The sequence below is a fragment of the Limulus polyphemus genome, unplaced genomic scaffold (genome assembly GCF_000517525.1).
Source record: "Limulus polyphemus unplaced genomic scaffold, Limulus_polyphemus-2.1.2 Scaffold1205, whole genome shotgun sequence".
NCBI classification, from domain to species: domain Eukaryota; kingdom Metazoa; phylum Arthropoda; class Merostomata; order Xiphosura; family Limulidae; genus Limulus; species Limulus polyphemus.
The window spans coordinates 82,132-99,248 of record NW_013666815.1 but is presented as its reverse complement, the minus strand read 5'-3'; the positions used below and the strand labels follow the sequence as shown (position 1 = coordinate 99,248).

The window sequence follows — 17,117 nt, the reverse complement described above, 5'->3', positions numbered from 1 at the left end:
ACTAGGTTGTAGTATATATTTTTAACAATATTTAGTCTTCGTGGTGTGCGCTAATATTATGGCACTGCAGTTTGATCCGTGCATTATCGTTTCTCAAAATGTGGTTCGCGAGTTACGTCCGAAATTCCATAAAAATATTAAACAAAAAAAAAAAGATAAAATAACAAATATTTTTCGTACAATTAAATTTATACGAATTAAAACATTTAATTCTGGAATCTAGCTTTTCATGAACACGAAATCTTTTATTTTAAATAAAAACATTGATAGGTTTGGGGGTCAGCGATAAAAGGGGCCTCGGATTATTAAAGTTTGATAACTTTGTTTGATGGAACCATGTTTTTATAAACCTAGTGACTGAGATGCTAAACAAACAAGAACAGGCTTCATAAAGTCGTTCTTAGAAGGATAATCACACACACATATATATATATAGATTAACGTTGTATATACTGCTTTAGAGTGTTTATTAAAGTTAAAAAGTTCTATTGGTGTTGGATATACATGACTGTTTAGTGTAAGATTTATTATTTAGTTCATTGAGTGATATAATATTTAATGATTACTTAGTTTTCATAAAAAGAGTGTCAGATTAATTATTTTAAAAGCGATAGTTACGACAAATTTCGTTACGTAACTCGGTAAGAGTCGTACGTTGTGTGTGTAGATAAACTGTTGTAACTTGACGTCACATTACTCGAATCTTCTGAATTTTTCTCGTTGCCTTCAGTGAGTGTTGTTAAATCATAGCGTCTCCTAGTTTGTAGAAAGTTCTATGCCTCAGTTAGATAATACATATATATAGGCGACCAAGTTAGATTGCATGATTGTTAGTTTAGCTGTAACGGGCAATATTTAAAGTGAGTGTCACAGTGGTATTATAACAACAGAGATAAAAAAGACGAATTTGACTTTGTAAAAAGTGTTCTAAAGTAGTTGAATCCGCATGTGTCGACTTTGACAAAAAGGAGACAATTATTTAAAGTTCTGGATACAACTGTGGTAACCCACGGTGTAACGTAGGTGAATCTATCACAGACAGTATGGTAAGAAACGAGTAAAGAAAAATAACTCGTGTAAATAGAGTTATAAAGTAAACGAACTAGCCGGTTGGACTTTTGACAAGAAAAGAGAATTATTTATAGTGTTAGATACAACTGTGATATATAGTGTAAATTATTTTGTTTACATACATCTGATTTGTTTTGAATATATTATTTTAAAACAAGTGCATTGTGTGCTAACAGTTTATTGTTAGAATTTATCGCCAACAAGTCACAGACACCTACTGTAAAGAATCCGGCCCTTTATAAAAAAAAAAAAACCGACAATTGGCTATTTTGGCAATAAAGTTAAAAAAAAAAAGACCACTAGTTTCCGGGTAATAATGAAAAAAAAAAAACTTTATCTCAGCCAAAGTTTCACTACTGGGTTAGCAGTTCAAAATCCCTCTAATATGTATAACAAAATATTTAAAAAAGTCATAGTGGCAATTAACATCATTGTTAGAAACGTATAGTTCAAAAATACAATAACCCACAGTAACAGATCATCATAATGTAAAATTTACAAGTATTTTTACCCGATGGTGACCCCGCCAAAATTTGCTTACTGTAAGAGTTGCGGTATTTTGGAATGAATTATTCAGCTGAGTAAGTTCGTCACTAAATAAACGTAAAGACTGTATATTGTTTTGTATTATCTGTACCGATATTATCGTGAATGTGCGTTATCTAATCTTTGAAGTTACACATTATATTTTCACGCGTATCGCTATATTTATCCTTTTTTAATCGTACTGCGATTTCTTTTTAATACACAGCGTGTTTTATGCAGGAAATTGCCTTTAATAACAATCATGTACGTGTTGAAAACACAAGATAAGGGCAAATACCAGCTAATTTCAGCTCCGTAATCTGGCTCGTTTTGCATTAAAATACGTGCTTTCACAAGAAATATATTGGATTAAAGTGCCTATTTAAAAATAACAAGCTCTCGGTTCACTGTGTGAACAATACGGTCCTTGCACTACACTACTTCCAAGCAATTGATATGATCATTACACTTTACAAGGACATGGTTCGAAGTCCATGCTCATTCCAATTGGCAAGTACATTGTCCCCCCCTCCCCCCCATATTTTAATTTCTCTTTTGAGATAAGGTTGGGATGCTCTTTCTCAATCGCCGCATTTTTAAAACAAAAATATGTTTAGATGTTTAACCAGCTTGTTTAAACTCGTTAGTTGTTCAATGACGAGGAACCCACTTTGAAAGTAATAATGGTTGGAGACGGCTTGAATGGGTGATGAAGAAAAACTTTAATGTTGATGACAAAATTTTGTCGAAGAAACGTTGTACATTTGCTGTTATGTTCAACTTTTTTTAAAGTTTTCTTCATTACCCATTCAAGCCGTCTCCAACCATTGTTAGTTGTTGTTTTGCTCATTGGGTTCAGTTACAACCGGTTATTATTATTATACTTATGATTTTTTTTTTTTCTTATGACGAATGTGTATTTATATTTGCAGTTTCTGCTGTTTTAGATACAAGTGTGATCTCCTATATCGTAAAGAATTTTTGTACATACGTTTGACTTGTTTTGATTTTTTTTTAAAAACCCAATGGATTTTGTGCTGTCCTTTTGTTGTTCGAACTTATCGCCAACAAGTCACAGACACCTACTGTAAAGAATCCTGTCCATTATACAAAAAAAAACAACAACTGACAATTGGCTATTTTGGCAATAAAGTAATTTTCGCGTGTGCTTTGACAGACCAGAAGGAAAGCATCTAGGTAACAGCACCTACCGCCGACTCTTGGGGTACTCTAAATCAAATAGTAAGATTTGATCGTCACCCTCATAAAGAAGTAAATACATCAGAATACAACTACAGAGCGAGTAAGATTTCCCAATTCTTTAAATATTAAAACTGACACCCTAGGTGAGGACCCCACTTAATGGTTTAATAGAGACGGAGATACCTTACTTGAACACAGTTATTTGTTTTTAGAAAAAAAAAGTCTCAAGCATAAAAAATGTTATGTAGTAACGTAATCGTATTTATTGAAATAAATAAAATTATCGCTGAAAAGATTGCTTATCCTGTAGCATTGAAGTTTTGAAGAGAATATTTTTAAAAGTTGGTAAAGCCCCCCCCCCCCAGAATATCCCCCAATTTAGATATTAGGGAACGAAATTTACATTAATTGAAATGCTAGTTATTAGAAATGTATACATTATAACTATGGAAAAATTATAATATGGCCGCACTATGTTCCCCGATGTTGGAGTTTCGATTCAACGACAAATTAAAATACCAGATGGTGTTTTGGTCTACCCTGTATATTAACAATTATTAAACTTGTTTAACGTCTGCGGGTTTACGGATTATGTTTGAACGTTTGTTAGGACTTAATCACTCTACTGGACTAGATGATAACTAATATATATTATTTAAAATTACTTGCTATTTAAAGAACTGGTTTCGTGGCTTTCACATTTATCCAGCGCTAATTCATTGTACCTGTAAACTGGTGTGTATGTATGTATGTATGTATGTATGTATGTATGTATGTATGTGTGTGTGTTTTATAAATATATATATATAACCTCCTTTCTTTATTTTCACCTAAATACGATTTGCTCTGAAGGATTTATTGCTTTAAAAGAAATTCTACTTGAAGTTTAAATTTATAAACTACATTAATTCAAAACGGGTTATTTAAAGTTTTTACCTTTTATCCCACATTTTATCTTGTAATGACCGCTAGGATACACGTTTTTATACATGCGCTATAAATGAAGAGATAAGTTAACTATATGCGACCTGTTTTTGGGAAATTCTCTTATGCGCATTCTGAGAAGAAGGAACCGCATTTTCTTTGTTATGTAACTGAAAGATGCGATCAATAAATCAATATCTGTTTTAGATTACTTTGTGACAGAAATGGATGATCCCACTAAGTTGATGTCAAGCGACATATCGCACAACCCTTAATATTTATAAAGAAATACACTTTTTAATTTTGTATTCCAACTGTACCTACATTTCTCACATAGCACTTACTGTAAAAGCCAAAATAAAAAATACGGAGATAACCGAGTGGCTAGGCTTTTTCGTTACTTCCATTTCGTGCACAAGTTGTCTGACAGAGAGAGAAATTGTTCGTTCAGCCTTTAACTCGTGCACTGTGTACATACAGCTTATAAAATATTTATACGCTATCGACGTGTACGATAAAATGTAACGTTGTGAAAAACGATAGCTACAGTAGTGTTTATTTCAAAAGCACTCAAACGTGCTTGAAGTTAAAACCTCTTTGACGTTTATTAAATTCATACTCTTTACAATGAGTAACGGTGGGGGTGGGGGATAAGTATATACTTTTGTTTAAGAGCATCACAAAAATTTATTTGTTGTATATACACCTTTGTTATTACACAATGCAAAACAATCGGCTATCCGTGTTCTTCCCACCGCGGGTATCGAAACCTGATTTTTAGCGTAATACCCCCCCCCCCCCCCCCAGTCTTATTGCTGAACCACCGAGAGACACATCTTAAATAAACGTTTAAGGTACACTTATGTTAGGTAAATCACATTGATCTTTCACTAGTTTTATGAACCCACAAATTACAGACTTTAATTTCAACCGTCCACCGTGGATAGATTCTACACATTTGATCATATTAATTAATTTTATTTAGTTTCCTTGTCATATTATTCGGCATACAGAAGCTGCACATAAATGAGTGAAACAGCTTTTTTCTTTAGTGCAAAATATATAGAAAACGCCAGCAATAATTAGAGGAAGTATTGCAATATTAATTGTATTTTTGTTTAAAATTTTCCCCAGACTCATGTTACTTGCTTATTATGAGCCCTGCAGCCAACAAAGTTCATAGACCACAAGCAATTTGGTGTATAAATAGCCGAGTAAAAAATGACTTTTCATAAACGGGTGAATAATTCTGAAACTAGTAAGGAATTATTAAGTATGTATTACAGACGTGCATAATAATATTACAATAGAACAGCAAAAAATCCTTGTAGGTGTACACTTTGGATTAAAGGCTTATTACTTTGCAAGTTAATAAGGTAGTCAGTCAATGTGCCGAGAGATCAGGGTGTGGTCTATTGGTTAACATGTCGTACTGACTGTTACGGCAACATCATGCTGGGTGCTTTAAAATGCCTAACATTCTGATCTATCAGTTTAAAAAAATTTGCACCTTTCTACACAATATCAATTATACAAAGCACATTATACTATACAGAATTAGGAATATTTATAACGGGTTCGAAATAAAATCTACCGAGTTGGGCATATTTTAATATAGCGTTTATTTAATTAATGAATTCTTCTTAAACTACCCAAAAATCCGTCTAAATTGGCAGCAAACATAAAAAGATTTAGTTTGTTCAATATTTAACCCTTTTATGCATATTCAATACATATTTGAAAAAGCGAAAAATATATTTATTTCTTTTTAACTAATTTATTATGCGAATAAATCAGTCGTAAAAAATCTCAACCGGGATGATCGGCACATTTAATATTTAAAAAGTTGTAATTTCTCTACGAGTGAGGAACCGAAAGTTTGGAACAGTAGATACTAATATATTAAATATGGCGATCATAATCGGATGACAATTGTTGTTTTTTTTTATCAATAACATATCTTGCACGAGTATTTCGCATTGTTCAGCAATAATACTTTTGGCATTCTAAAATTATTAGGTAATAACGTGAACCGTGTGTCAGCCAACAATAAAAATAAAAGTTTCAAACGGAAAGTTTTATTCTAATTACTTTTTAAAAACATCAATAAAGTACTACGGAAAACCCTATTTTTTAATTAAAATATTTATCACAATATACAGTATACAAACAAGTTAAAGTTCTACAAATTGTCCGAAAATATTTAACAATAAACGAATTAAATACAGCACTGAAAAAAATTAGTGATAAAAGATAGCAATTAAATTTATATATATGTTTTTTTTTTTTATACTTACCTATACATATTAGTTCACGCTGCATATAGGTTTAATTAGATCTGATATTTTGATGAAAATTATACGGTTTCTCAGTTGAAATTGGTTTGTGTAATACCCAAACCTGTTTACAAAAATTGGCACATATATTTTTCTTTCCCTGTAATTATATATTTCAAATATTATTAACGTCGCGTATCCGTCTTACAGAAATCGTTTGGCACTACTCCAAGTACAAGCTTGCATCATCAACGCAGCAAGCTCCCACAAAGCACGCGAGCTCACAAAAAAAATCTGAGCTCAAGCATTAATTTTAGAAGCACTTTGGGGAATCTCTCAATCATGAAAACCTCTATAAGGTATTACTAATTCTTTTTATTAATATACACAAAAACGTTAGAAATTAGTATACTATATATTTCTTTCACATTTTCCATAAAACAAATAAAAATGTATTAAAGTACACAATCTGAAAATGTATAAATCGTTGTAAGCTTTCTTAGGAGGAAACACGCAACTCTGCCGTGATTGTTTACGTCAAATTCGTCTGTAAACACGACAATTACAATAAAGAGGGAAGCAGTGGAATAAAGAGAAAAACAAACATCTCAGCTCTACGATTAAATAGCACGTTGGAAATATTAAAACTATCTTTACGCATCAGCTACAATAAAAGCGCATATTAATTCTAAAAACCTGTTTTTTTTTTCTGTTAGGAGGCGTGCAAGTCACGTTAAAAGTAACGCATATCTTTGGTTGTAAACACGTCTCTTTCCCCATTCAGAATACGAGTGATTTTTTGCTTGCAAAAATTATTATTTATTTTCATTTATCTAATGCTTATACACATGCATTTAAATAATAGTGAATTGTACTGTGTAACGATTTATACTATACAAACTCAAACATAAAGCATAATACGCAGAGAATGTGCACATTAATAATAATAATAATAAAAATTACAAAACAGGAGAAGCTGACAAGCAAAAGAAGAGAGAGAAAAAAAGATAAGAAGTACGTTAAATATAATATTTAAAAAGCTTAAATTCCTCTACGTATCCGTGGCATGCATATTTTATTTTCCTCATTTATCGTAATATAACAAAAATACATTTTCAAATGGATATTTGCATAAAATCGCATAAGTTAAATTATTTTTAATAACAGCAAAAACAGATACAATTCGAATTGTCTATACAATTTAAGGAAAACAGTTTATTGACTACTGATTCATCGCTAATTAAGAAATACTTAAGAATTTTAGTTTGACTTAAGTACTTTAAAAATAGTTAAAAAAAAGTATTTTAAATTTAACTGTATTTATCATTATAAATTAAAATTATCATTAACTAAGTGAACCTTTAAAACAAATTTCCTGGCATTTCTATATAGAATTCTAATGACACTTGTATAAAGTGGTTAAAAAAAACTTGAAAAATGTCAGGAATGTGCGATTTTCATACAAATCTTTAAGTACGTACAGATTAAGTTTGTTAAACAACCCAAAAAGTTTGGTTCAAATCAAGCACAAGTCGCTTTACAATTCTTAAGTTTCGTCTATATATATTACAATGATAGGTACACTATGACGTAACAATTACGTTGGCAATAGCGGAATGCAAAAATATATGCAATTTTTAATATAAAACCCACATTAGGATTTTAATTTCATCGCGGTTTGTAATATTTTTAAATATTCTTCACACAAACTTGTTCATTTTGTACATTCAGCCAATTAGATAATTTAAAAACTGAATACAATATCTGATAAATAAATTGTAGAAACAAAGATAACTGTGAACGTAGATTAGTTGTTAAATTATGAATCAACTAAATGAAAAATAAAGTTTTAAATCTTTTTATACCCTGGTAATATAATATCAGCTAACCTATTTATTTTAACAACAGATAATCTCTCACACCTGCAAGGCATTTGCTTTGTCGTAATGTACATGAATAAGCCTCGTATTCTTGTAGTGAGGGTATAATATGTACCTAAATAACTAAAGTTAACAAAATAATGCAAATGTACCTGTTCAAATTACCTTTATTTATTAATACATAACGTGATATTACGTCTTCCAGGTTTTGTAACTACTCGCACTTTTTCAAACTTTAAAACATCCCTACTGTACAAAATTTTATTGAAAATAAATAGTTAAAAATAACATAATCGCATGTCACTATCTCAAACAATGACTTACAAGTTTACTCAGTAATAATGACAATATTGAAATTCATGTATTTTCAAAGAGTGAACACTTGAGTGTGGGATCTATAATTTTCATAAAAAGATAAAGAAAGGAAATCCGCAAGAGGAGAAAAGAGAAGATGACATATTATCACCCAAGGGTAATTGGGCAGCAAAAGAACCACGCAAGTGGAACGCTGGCAGCATGAGGAAAGGTTTAGTATTGGAACCAAAGCCACGTAGCAGAACGCCGAGGTGTACAACACACATATAGCGAAAAAGACTGCACTAAGCGAAAGTCAGCTACGTTAGGCCTCTGTACTATAAACTAAAGGTCATGCATGCCATGCTTACGGGTTTACTAACTTTAGGGAACTCCTCTAATGTTTCTAGATATTAATACAATAAAAAATATTTAATATATTAGTTTGAAGATATAATATGTATGCATTTTAATATGCAAGCTCTATATCACTTCTGTAGTCGTTAACAAACATTTAAAAAGTTAAATTAAACTACATCACCATAATATAGTCACTCCTCGTATTTTCTTCAGCTTGAAATATGATTCTTTGAGGTCTACTTATTTCTTCTTATCTATTTTTCATTATAAGTGCTTTAAGCAAATAGAAGTGTTCATTAGTTTCAGTTAGATAATGGCAAGTCAACTCAAGTGTGTAGCGTTTCTCAGCATTTAAAATGGGTCTTTTTTTTGTGCGTGTCTTTTTCGCCGTAGCGTGCAAGCCCGCTTTCCGCCATAAAAGTTGAGGTAAAACTATTATTTATTTTTCAAAAATGTTTTGGCATACATATTTTGACTAAATAATATTCATACTTCAACATAAATATTTTATTTTCTTCATTTATCATAATACAACACGAAATACGTTTTCAAATGCATATTTCAATAAAATCAAAAATTATTTTGAATAACATCAAATATTGATACAATTTGAATTTTCTATAAAATTTAAGGAAAGGTATATAGTTTATTGATCATTGATTCATCGCCAATTGAGAAATAGCTAAGCTTTTTTGTTTAACTACTAAGTAATTTACAGTATTACACATTTTTATAAATAGTATTTTAACTGTAGTCATTATTATAAATTAAAATAATCATTAATACTTCCTATTTCTATATAAAGTGGTTAAAAAATAAAAAACGAACAAGGTCAGAATTGTGCGAATGTCATCTAAATTTTTAAGTCAGTACCAATTACGTTTGTTAAACAACCAAAAAGTTTGTTTTAATCAGTCTTCAGTCGCATTACAATTTTTAAGTTTAGTGTATATTTTATAATAATATATCATGCTCACAAATAAATAGGGGGGTGGGATTAGTATTTTTTTTCCTTAATTCGTACACCTAATAAAGAATAAGACAAAAAATACTAATAAAATAAATACTATCTTACCTCTCCATGATACGGTTTTCTTCCTTCAGGAGTTTGCTCAGGAAGGAAATAAAGTCTCATACTTGATAACATTTGATCACTGTTTTTGTCCTCCCATAGCAACTGCAATTCGCCTATACACGGATCATCATCGGGCGGAATCCTCACAAAGAAGAATTCCCCAAGTGTTAGAACCTTGTATTTCCAGTGCTTCAAATACTTAAAGGCTTTATAAAATGTGTAAGATCCATGGTGTCCGCACGACGTACCTACAAACTGAGAAAACGTCATATTCAGAATCAATTCACACAGCCCGCGATAAACGCGTGTGCGTTCCAAGCCCTGAGCACATGCTACTAGTGGTCCCCTAATCTAGCGACACTACACCTACAGCAAGGTCGCCTCTCCCCTCGCGACCCCTTCCCCTAGTGAGGCACGCAGCATGAAAATTATGTAGTAATCTACTTTGAAATGGGTAAGGAAAATAACCCTGAACAAGCATGCTTAACAGTTATTTATAAATAAATAAAGAAATAATAAAGTTATACTTTACCTGAGGCAAACTTGAAGTTGAACTCATTGTTGCTGGGGGTTATGGTTTATAGTAACTAAATTCATTAAGTACAGAAATTTAATATATATTAATATATATATATATATTCATGAATATCTAATTAATATAAACACCGATTAAACTCATATAATTCAGGAGTTTTCCCATATCACCTCTTATCAACGAAAATGTTTGGACTTTCCAATATGAGATTATACTTAACTTTCCTACCCCAAACGCAACCTGCAAACGAAGTGATGAATAAATAAAACAACCAACAATATCAATGTCGATTTGAGCCAATACCGTTTGCTGTCACTTCATAATCCCATCGTGCACCTCGTTCAGCAATATGGCCTTATTAACTGTTTCAGGAGGAGTACGAGTAATGTGTGATTAGGTTGGTGACGTTTTTGTAATGATGATCTTAGGTGTAGTTAGCATTGTTTGTTTTTTGAAGATATAAAGGTAGATTTACTTAATTTAATTTTGTTCCAAATACGAAAGAGGTTTTATTATTAATATCTCCACAAAAGAGGTTAAAGTGCAATTAAACTTTTCGCTTCTTTGAAAACTTAGTCTTAGCCGTGTATACCGATTACTGTAATAACGTTACACATATTAACTTACGAATGCTATTTTCGTCGTTGTAGTGTTACTTGGGAAAAAGAAAAAGCGTCACATGAGTATAAATTTTTGACTTGTTTAATTTAGTAATTTTTAAGTTAAGAATTAAGATGTGAAGAGAAAATTGTACAGATTGATGGAAACATTTTGACTGATTTGTAAGGAATGGATTTCTTTAAAAGCAATATTATTAGTACTACTACTAGGTGTCACCGTTGTACAGTAAATAGATTAATATATAATTGAAAGGAAGTTATGTTTAGATAAGTCAATTTAGCTTCATTGTGAAGAATTTAGCAGCGTACCTTTGCAAATATTGTATTCATTGTTTTGTTTTAAATCGGTTCTTTTGATAATTATACTATATGTATGTATGTATATATATATTTCGTGCTATCACTTTAAATGTTATCGAAGTTATTCGAACTTCTGCTTTTCATGCAATATTATTATTATTCATTTATCACGAATATGTTCGATGGCATTGTAAATCATCAGTTCACATCTTAAATTCTTGTTAAGTGCTGGCTTCCACTTTTGCCAATGATGCCTCATTCCAAAAGTCAATTGTCCTGTTAAAAAATAAATCTGCCTTAACTAGACCCTAGCCTAACTTTTCCAAATTTTAAACTTGTGTTCTCTTGTTTTGTTTTCTTTTGAAATGAAGAAATTGGAGGTATTTATCTATTGATCCCATGTATAATCTTGTTAATTTCAGTAAAATTGCCTCTAACCTTTCTTTTCTCATGAGAAAATGAAGTTAAGAGATCTTAACCTTTCCCTATAATATAACATTTTAATCCCAAGAAACATTCTAGTGGTTTTCCTTGGAACCCTCTCCAATAAATCAATATCCTTAGATAAGGATACCAAAATTGTACACACTATTTTGAGTGAAGCCTAACTAATGATTGATATACAAAGATGATAACCTCTCTTGACTTGTAATCCGTACCTGTATAACTACACTCTAAAATACTATTATCTGTACTACTACTAGCAACAGAACTCTGATCCAGTGGTTTGAGTGATTTTTCTACCACTATGCCAAAATCCTCTTCTTTAGTCATACTATACTGAATTTCCATGTATATTACATATTTGACCAAAATTATGTAAACTCAAAAGCATCTAACTTATATTTACTGTATATTAAGGCAATTTTCAAACTACTAGTCTCACTTAACAATTGATTCTGTAGTACCTCAAATTGAGCTAGAAATATCCAATAATTTAATATCATCAGCAAACATTTCTAACGTGTGTGTGTATATATATAAATTATTGTAAATAAGAAAAAGTACAGACCCAGGCATTAGCCCCCGAGACATTCCATTAGTAATAATATTAACAACAGCCTTTTGCTTTCTTCTATTCAACCACTGTATGATCCAATTAATTAGTCTTTCCCCAACTCCTACCGATCAGAACAAGCTTCCTACATGGAGCTAAACTAAAAATCAACCTCGTAATGAGTTTAACTAATTAAATATACTTTTTTCTTACATTCTTGTTTATAAAGATTAGTACGTGTTGTTTCATTAGCTGGGTACCCTCACTGTTAGCAATATTTTTGGCCATAAAACCAATAATATCTCGCTAGGTTTGGCCAGCTTAGGAGACTTGGGTTAGTCCTAAACCTATGTACTAAACTAACAATACAAAACAGTCTTTATAATGATAAGAAATTAAAGATAATAAAACTAGATACAGGGATGGAAATAATGAAATATATTACATTCACTCAAGGGAAAGCCATCGGGAAGATTACTTTCTCTCATGTAATGTTTTATTTCCTTATGAATTGTTTTTTTACTTAATCTATACAATATGTTGACTTTCATTGGTCATAAATAAAAGACTACAGATAGACCATGCATTCCCAATTGGGAAATCCAACTAATAAGATGAAATTCCTTAAGCAAAGTTAAATTTCTCGGGAATGTAATATTTCATTCCCCGATATATTTTAAACACTATTCAATACTAATAATGAAAGTGTAATTAAGGAATTAGTAGAGTATACTTTATTTAAGGAACACTCTAACACTAGTTTTTAGCTGCAAGTACTGTTGTAGATTTAATGTTTTTTTTGGTAGAGGTTTAAGATTTTGGACTTGTCTCTTTTAATGGCATACAACATTTATAAGTGATGTGATTTGGGTGTTAAGAATTGTTAGAACTTTGGATAATATTTTTCATGGGAGTGTTTGACAAAAAAGGTAGGAAATTAAAATTTTTTTTTTTTTTTTTTTTTATCAGAGTTAGAAATTCATAACGGGTTTAACTTGACTATGAGTTTTGTGCAGTTTGAATTATTTTTAACTTTCATAAGACAGATGTTAAATGTTATATTTTATTAGACTGATTGATGTTGTGGGTAAGGGGGGGGTGACCACAGTTAGCCAGATGAATTTCTATCTCTATAATCTTATTCTTTATTCTTGTTTAGCATACCCGATTTTAGGACGCTAAAATCGTTTCCTATTGAGGGTTAGGCCTTCCACCCAACTAAAACTGAGGGTTTGAAATTAATGTAGTATGTGTATAGTGTAGCTTTCCCATTCCATGTACGTATAATAAAGAAAAATGTGGTATTTTTCAAACTCTAGTAAAAGTACTTTTAAAAGCATTCTGCCTATATTTATGGATGCTACACTAAATACGTTGCACATCAGTTATACACTACTTCATACGTGATACTTGCCACACATTAAAGTGATGTAAAAGCATGCCAACATTCTACAGCTGGTGTCCTTATGATGTAAGCTTCTTCAGCATTATTAGGAAAGTACATTATTTGGTCGAATATAATGCGCACTTGTTTCCTCCAAATACCTCCTGAAAAATTGACTGCACATTATATTTGTGCACGTTCAATTTTTTTAGGTATTTTACCAGAAGCTACCAACAAAAATCATTAAAGCATCATTAGAGGTTTCAAAAAATGTTGCATATCTGTTGCAATGGATGGGACGGATGATGACATTTTGTGGGAATTGGAAGAGGATGAAGCAAAGGTTCAAGGAAGCAGATCTGATGGTAGTGACGAAGATTTATGTGAAAATGAATGATTAGGTTAGCATATTACCACGTATAAACTTCCCAGTAAGTTTTTTAAAATTGACACACACAAAAAATTTCTATGAAAGATCTTCCAAAATGTTTAATACATTGATAGTTCTTTACTGTATTTAGAAACTATTCAATACATTTTTCTTCAATTTAACCTTTCAAAATTAGTGCGCATTATATTCGGGAAAAATATGGTAAATAAAAAATTTATTTGTGGAGATGAAGGGTTAGAAGAATTCAAATGATGCAAAGAACCACAATCTTAAACCTCCTGACAAGTCTTGTACTAAAATGACATGGACTCTGTCTTCTCAAGAGCTTTATCTGCTGTTTAACAGTCAATAGTTGTCATTGCATAATTGTTGCTTAAAGACTCAAACTGAAAACAAAACAGAAACAATGTTTTTAACTTCTTTATTTAAATAAACTTAGTGATATAATTTAGTGTGTCTGGTCATATTTTCTTTGTGTGTTTTGTAAGTGGTATTGTCTAGGTTTTATCTGCTGTTATATATAAACATGTTTTTTATTTCATTCAGCAGTATATTGAAACAAGCCACGTTTCGTGACATTTGTACCGACACATCATCACGGACCCCTCTTCTGGAAGAAATGTCAGTAAGATGTACATACAGCTTATATTTATAGACAAATTGCTATTTTAAAACTTCTTTGTTGCATAATAAAGTTTTTATTTTAATTATTGAGTGTTAAATGTTTTCATGATTTTCTGGTAATTGGAGTGATCATGATAAAATATTGTCTTCATTAATATATGTTCATGCAGTTGCTGAGAGGTAATTTTGAAGGCTTGCAATGCTAAATAGTGGGTTTCAGTTACCTATTGTGGACATAGTATAGATATCCCAGTGTATAACTTTGTATGAGGAAAGTAAAATGATTTGTATTTGTCCAAAATCATATTAAACCAGTTTAAGTCCAATCTCTTGTATCCATATTCCTAGAAGATTCTCAATGATTCCAAATAATTGTCCCAGATATTCCAAAAACTAACATTTCTCAGGGACAACTTAAAACCTTCTGAACTTTAAATTCCTGAGCTTAAATTTATTACCAATACTAATATTACTAGTTTGAAATTTTTTATTAAACTGGCCAATTAACCTGATTAATCAATTCCTTATAAGCATTGATTATTCTTATGTAAAACTGTCAACTAGTGTTTCTAGTTATTACCCAGTTATTTTAACTAATGTCATGAAAATAATCAACTAATTAATGTTTCTGGTTATCCCAATTTTCCAGTAATTGAAATATTGCCATTATGATTTTGCATTAATGTTACAACTTGTGAAAATAACACTCGTTGAAATAAGGCTTCCGATTATTCCAACAATTTATGCCGTTGTAATATTGCCATTATATTTATTTGTTTTTAAGCACAAAGCTACACAATGGGCTATCTGTGCTCTACTCGCCACAGGTATTGAAAATCCAATTTGTAGAATTTTAAGTAGTTTTTCTTTTTCAAACCATCTCATAAAAATAATTAATTATTTGAATGTAATGAATTAAAAATCCTGATAATTAATCAGCATATTCCAATAATTGCCCATCTCTGGTTCTATCCAAGCTGTGATAACTTTGAACATCTGAATCAAGTCACTGTAGTTTCTTGACCATGTAAAAACCTGGTGTTGTTCTCATGATCTTTCTTTGTTCCCTTTCCAGCAATAAGTATCCTTCCCATGAGAGTTTGCCTGGATAATGTATGTTGTTTATCAAATGAAATATCAGTTGGCACTGTTACCGTTTCGCTGACAAAATGGAGTCTTGGAGTGTCGTAGATTGTTTTTACCCTAATAATCAACATGAGTAATTTGAAAAATTTAAGTTACAAGATAAGTTTAAGAAATTTTCATAACTGAAATACAAGGTAGGGGCAGCTCAGACTTGGAATCACCATGGAAATAAAATACTAAAGATTTACCCACTGATCATTTTTAAGACTAATCTTGAAATATTTCAGACCTGTATGGAACTCTTTTCCTTAAAAGGATTGGGAAATAATTGAGACGATACAAACAAGAGGAGCTGTATAAATAGATTGGAGATATTTAAATTTCCATAAGTTAGGTGCAGAAGATGGACAGCAGATAATATTCATAGATTTCAGGAGTTTAAATTCTGTTAATAAATCTCTACTTGGAAAATGTTTTATGGAACAAAATGTGCAGTAAGACATCTAAAAAATATTAATACAGAAATAAGAATGGTATTTAGGAAGGAGGTTTTCTTAAATACAGTTGTAACTGCTCAGAATGTTTTTTGCACCAAGCAAATATGGTGTTTAGAAAGAACGTTTACTCAATTAGAATTTTGAGCACAAAAAAATGTTCTCTGCACTAAGCAAATGGACTTGTAAGTGCTCAAGGTTTACTCTCCAAATTAGTTTAAAGCAGTGCCACAGTAAACAGTTTAACAATGCTCTATATATGTTTAGTGCCCTAAACAATTTTGCATTATACTAATATTTATACTAAACTGTGCAAAACATATCAAAATAACTTGTATATTTGTGTTGAGGAGGATATATATATATATATACTGGCTTAAATGATTGCTGCCTTATCCCAAAGCATACTCTAGATGTTTTTGTGAAGAGCTACATGTAGGAAGGCTTCAGAATAGAGAAATTTCAGGACTTGAGGATATCTTAATCCTTGTAATGATGATAAAGTTGGTAGAGCTTGTGAATCATAGTGTACAAAGTGAAGAGACCATGTGGGGGGAAAAAAAGGACACTTGAAATCATCCTGGGTAGTTTTAGCAGTAACAAATAAGTCATTCTCAACCATGACAAAAAAAAATCATTGTTGAATGATTACACATCTTTTATAAAGCTCCAATTTTTTTATGATAAAGAAATAATGTTTATAAATATTTGTATTTATCAGTTTGCCAGTAGATGTCTTCACTAGTAAATCTTGACATTTTTTTCTGTTTGAAGTTAATGTGCAATGTACTTTTGTGGTAATATTTGTTTTTTGTATTTTTATTTTTTGAAAAATTAGGTCTCCTGAAATCAGAGAAATGAAGGTGGTAGTTGAGAGTTGGCTGAGCTATCCTATAGATGGCATTGTTGAAATTCCTACACATTCAGATGCTACAGTAGACAGTGTCATTTCTTTCTTTTGTGCCCGCAGAGGAGTGACTCATGACCCATCTTTTGCTCTTTTGATGGTTATAATAGGTGTTTTAAAAATAAAAGACTTTAGGAAAACAAGGAATTACAGATGGAAAATCTTATATTA

General features: G+C 31.1%; 2 protein-coding genes across 11 annotated transcripts in view; one reads left to right on the top strand and one right to left on the bottom strand.

Annotated features, from left to right (window-relative positions):
* Window positions 1-10,377, bottom strand: part of LOC106462600 (mucin-4-like) — a 97,711-nt gene extending 87,334 nt beyond the window's left edge. For 6 of the 8 annotated variants that reach the window (XM_022389912.1, XM_022389915.1, XM_022389916.1 and 3 more), the window contains exons 1-2: window positions 10,141-10,377; window positions 9,609-9,863 (exon numbers count right to left, since the gene is read on the bottom strand). In XM_022389912.1, coding sequence (XP_022245620.1) covers window positions 9,609-9,863; window positions 10,141-10,167 — 282 coding nt within the window. In that variant the 5' untranslated portion in view covers window positions 10,168-10,377. The remainder of the gene's footprint in view (window positions 1-9,608; window positions 9,864-10,140) is intronic. The other 2 variants (XM_022389919.1, XM_022389918.1) reach the window with 1 other exon arrangement.
* A 101-nt stretch (window positions 10,378-10,478) lies between these two features.
* The window catches only part of LOC106462603 (ectonucleoside triphosphate diphosphohydrolase 2-like), a 22,883-nt gene continuing 16,244 nt past the window's right edge, over window positions 10,479-17,117 (top strand). Inside the window, exons 1-3 of one of the 3 annotated variants that reach the window (XM_013922547.2) lie at window positions 10,479-10,540; window positions 14,385-14,456; window positions 16,878-17,111. The gene's annotated coding sequence lies outside the window, so the exon portion shown is untranslated. Of the gene's footprint in view, window positions 10,541-10,593; window positions 10,609-14,381; window positions 14,457-16,877; window positions 17,112-17,117 lie in introns of those variants that run through there. The other 2 variants (XM_022389909.1, XM_022389910.1) reach the window with 2 other exon arrangements.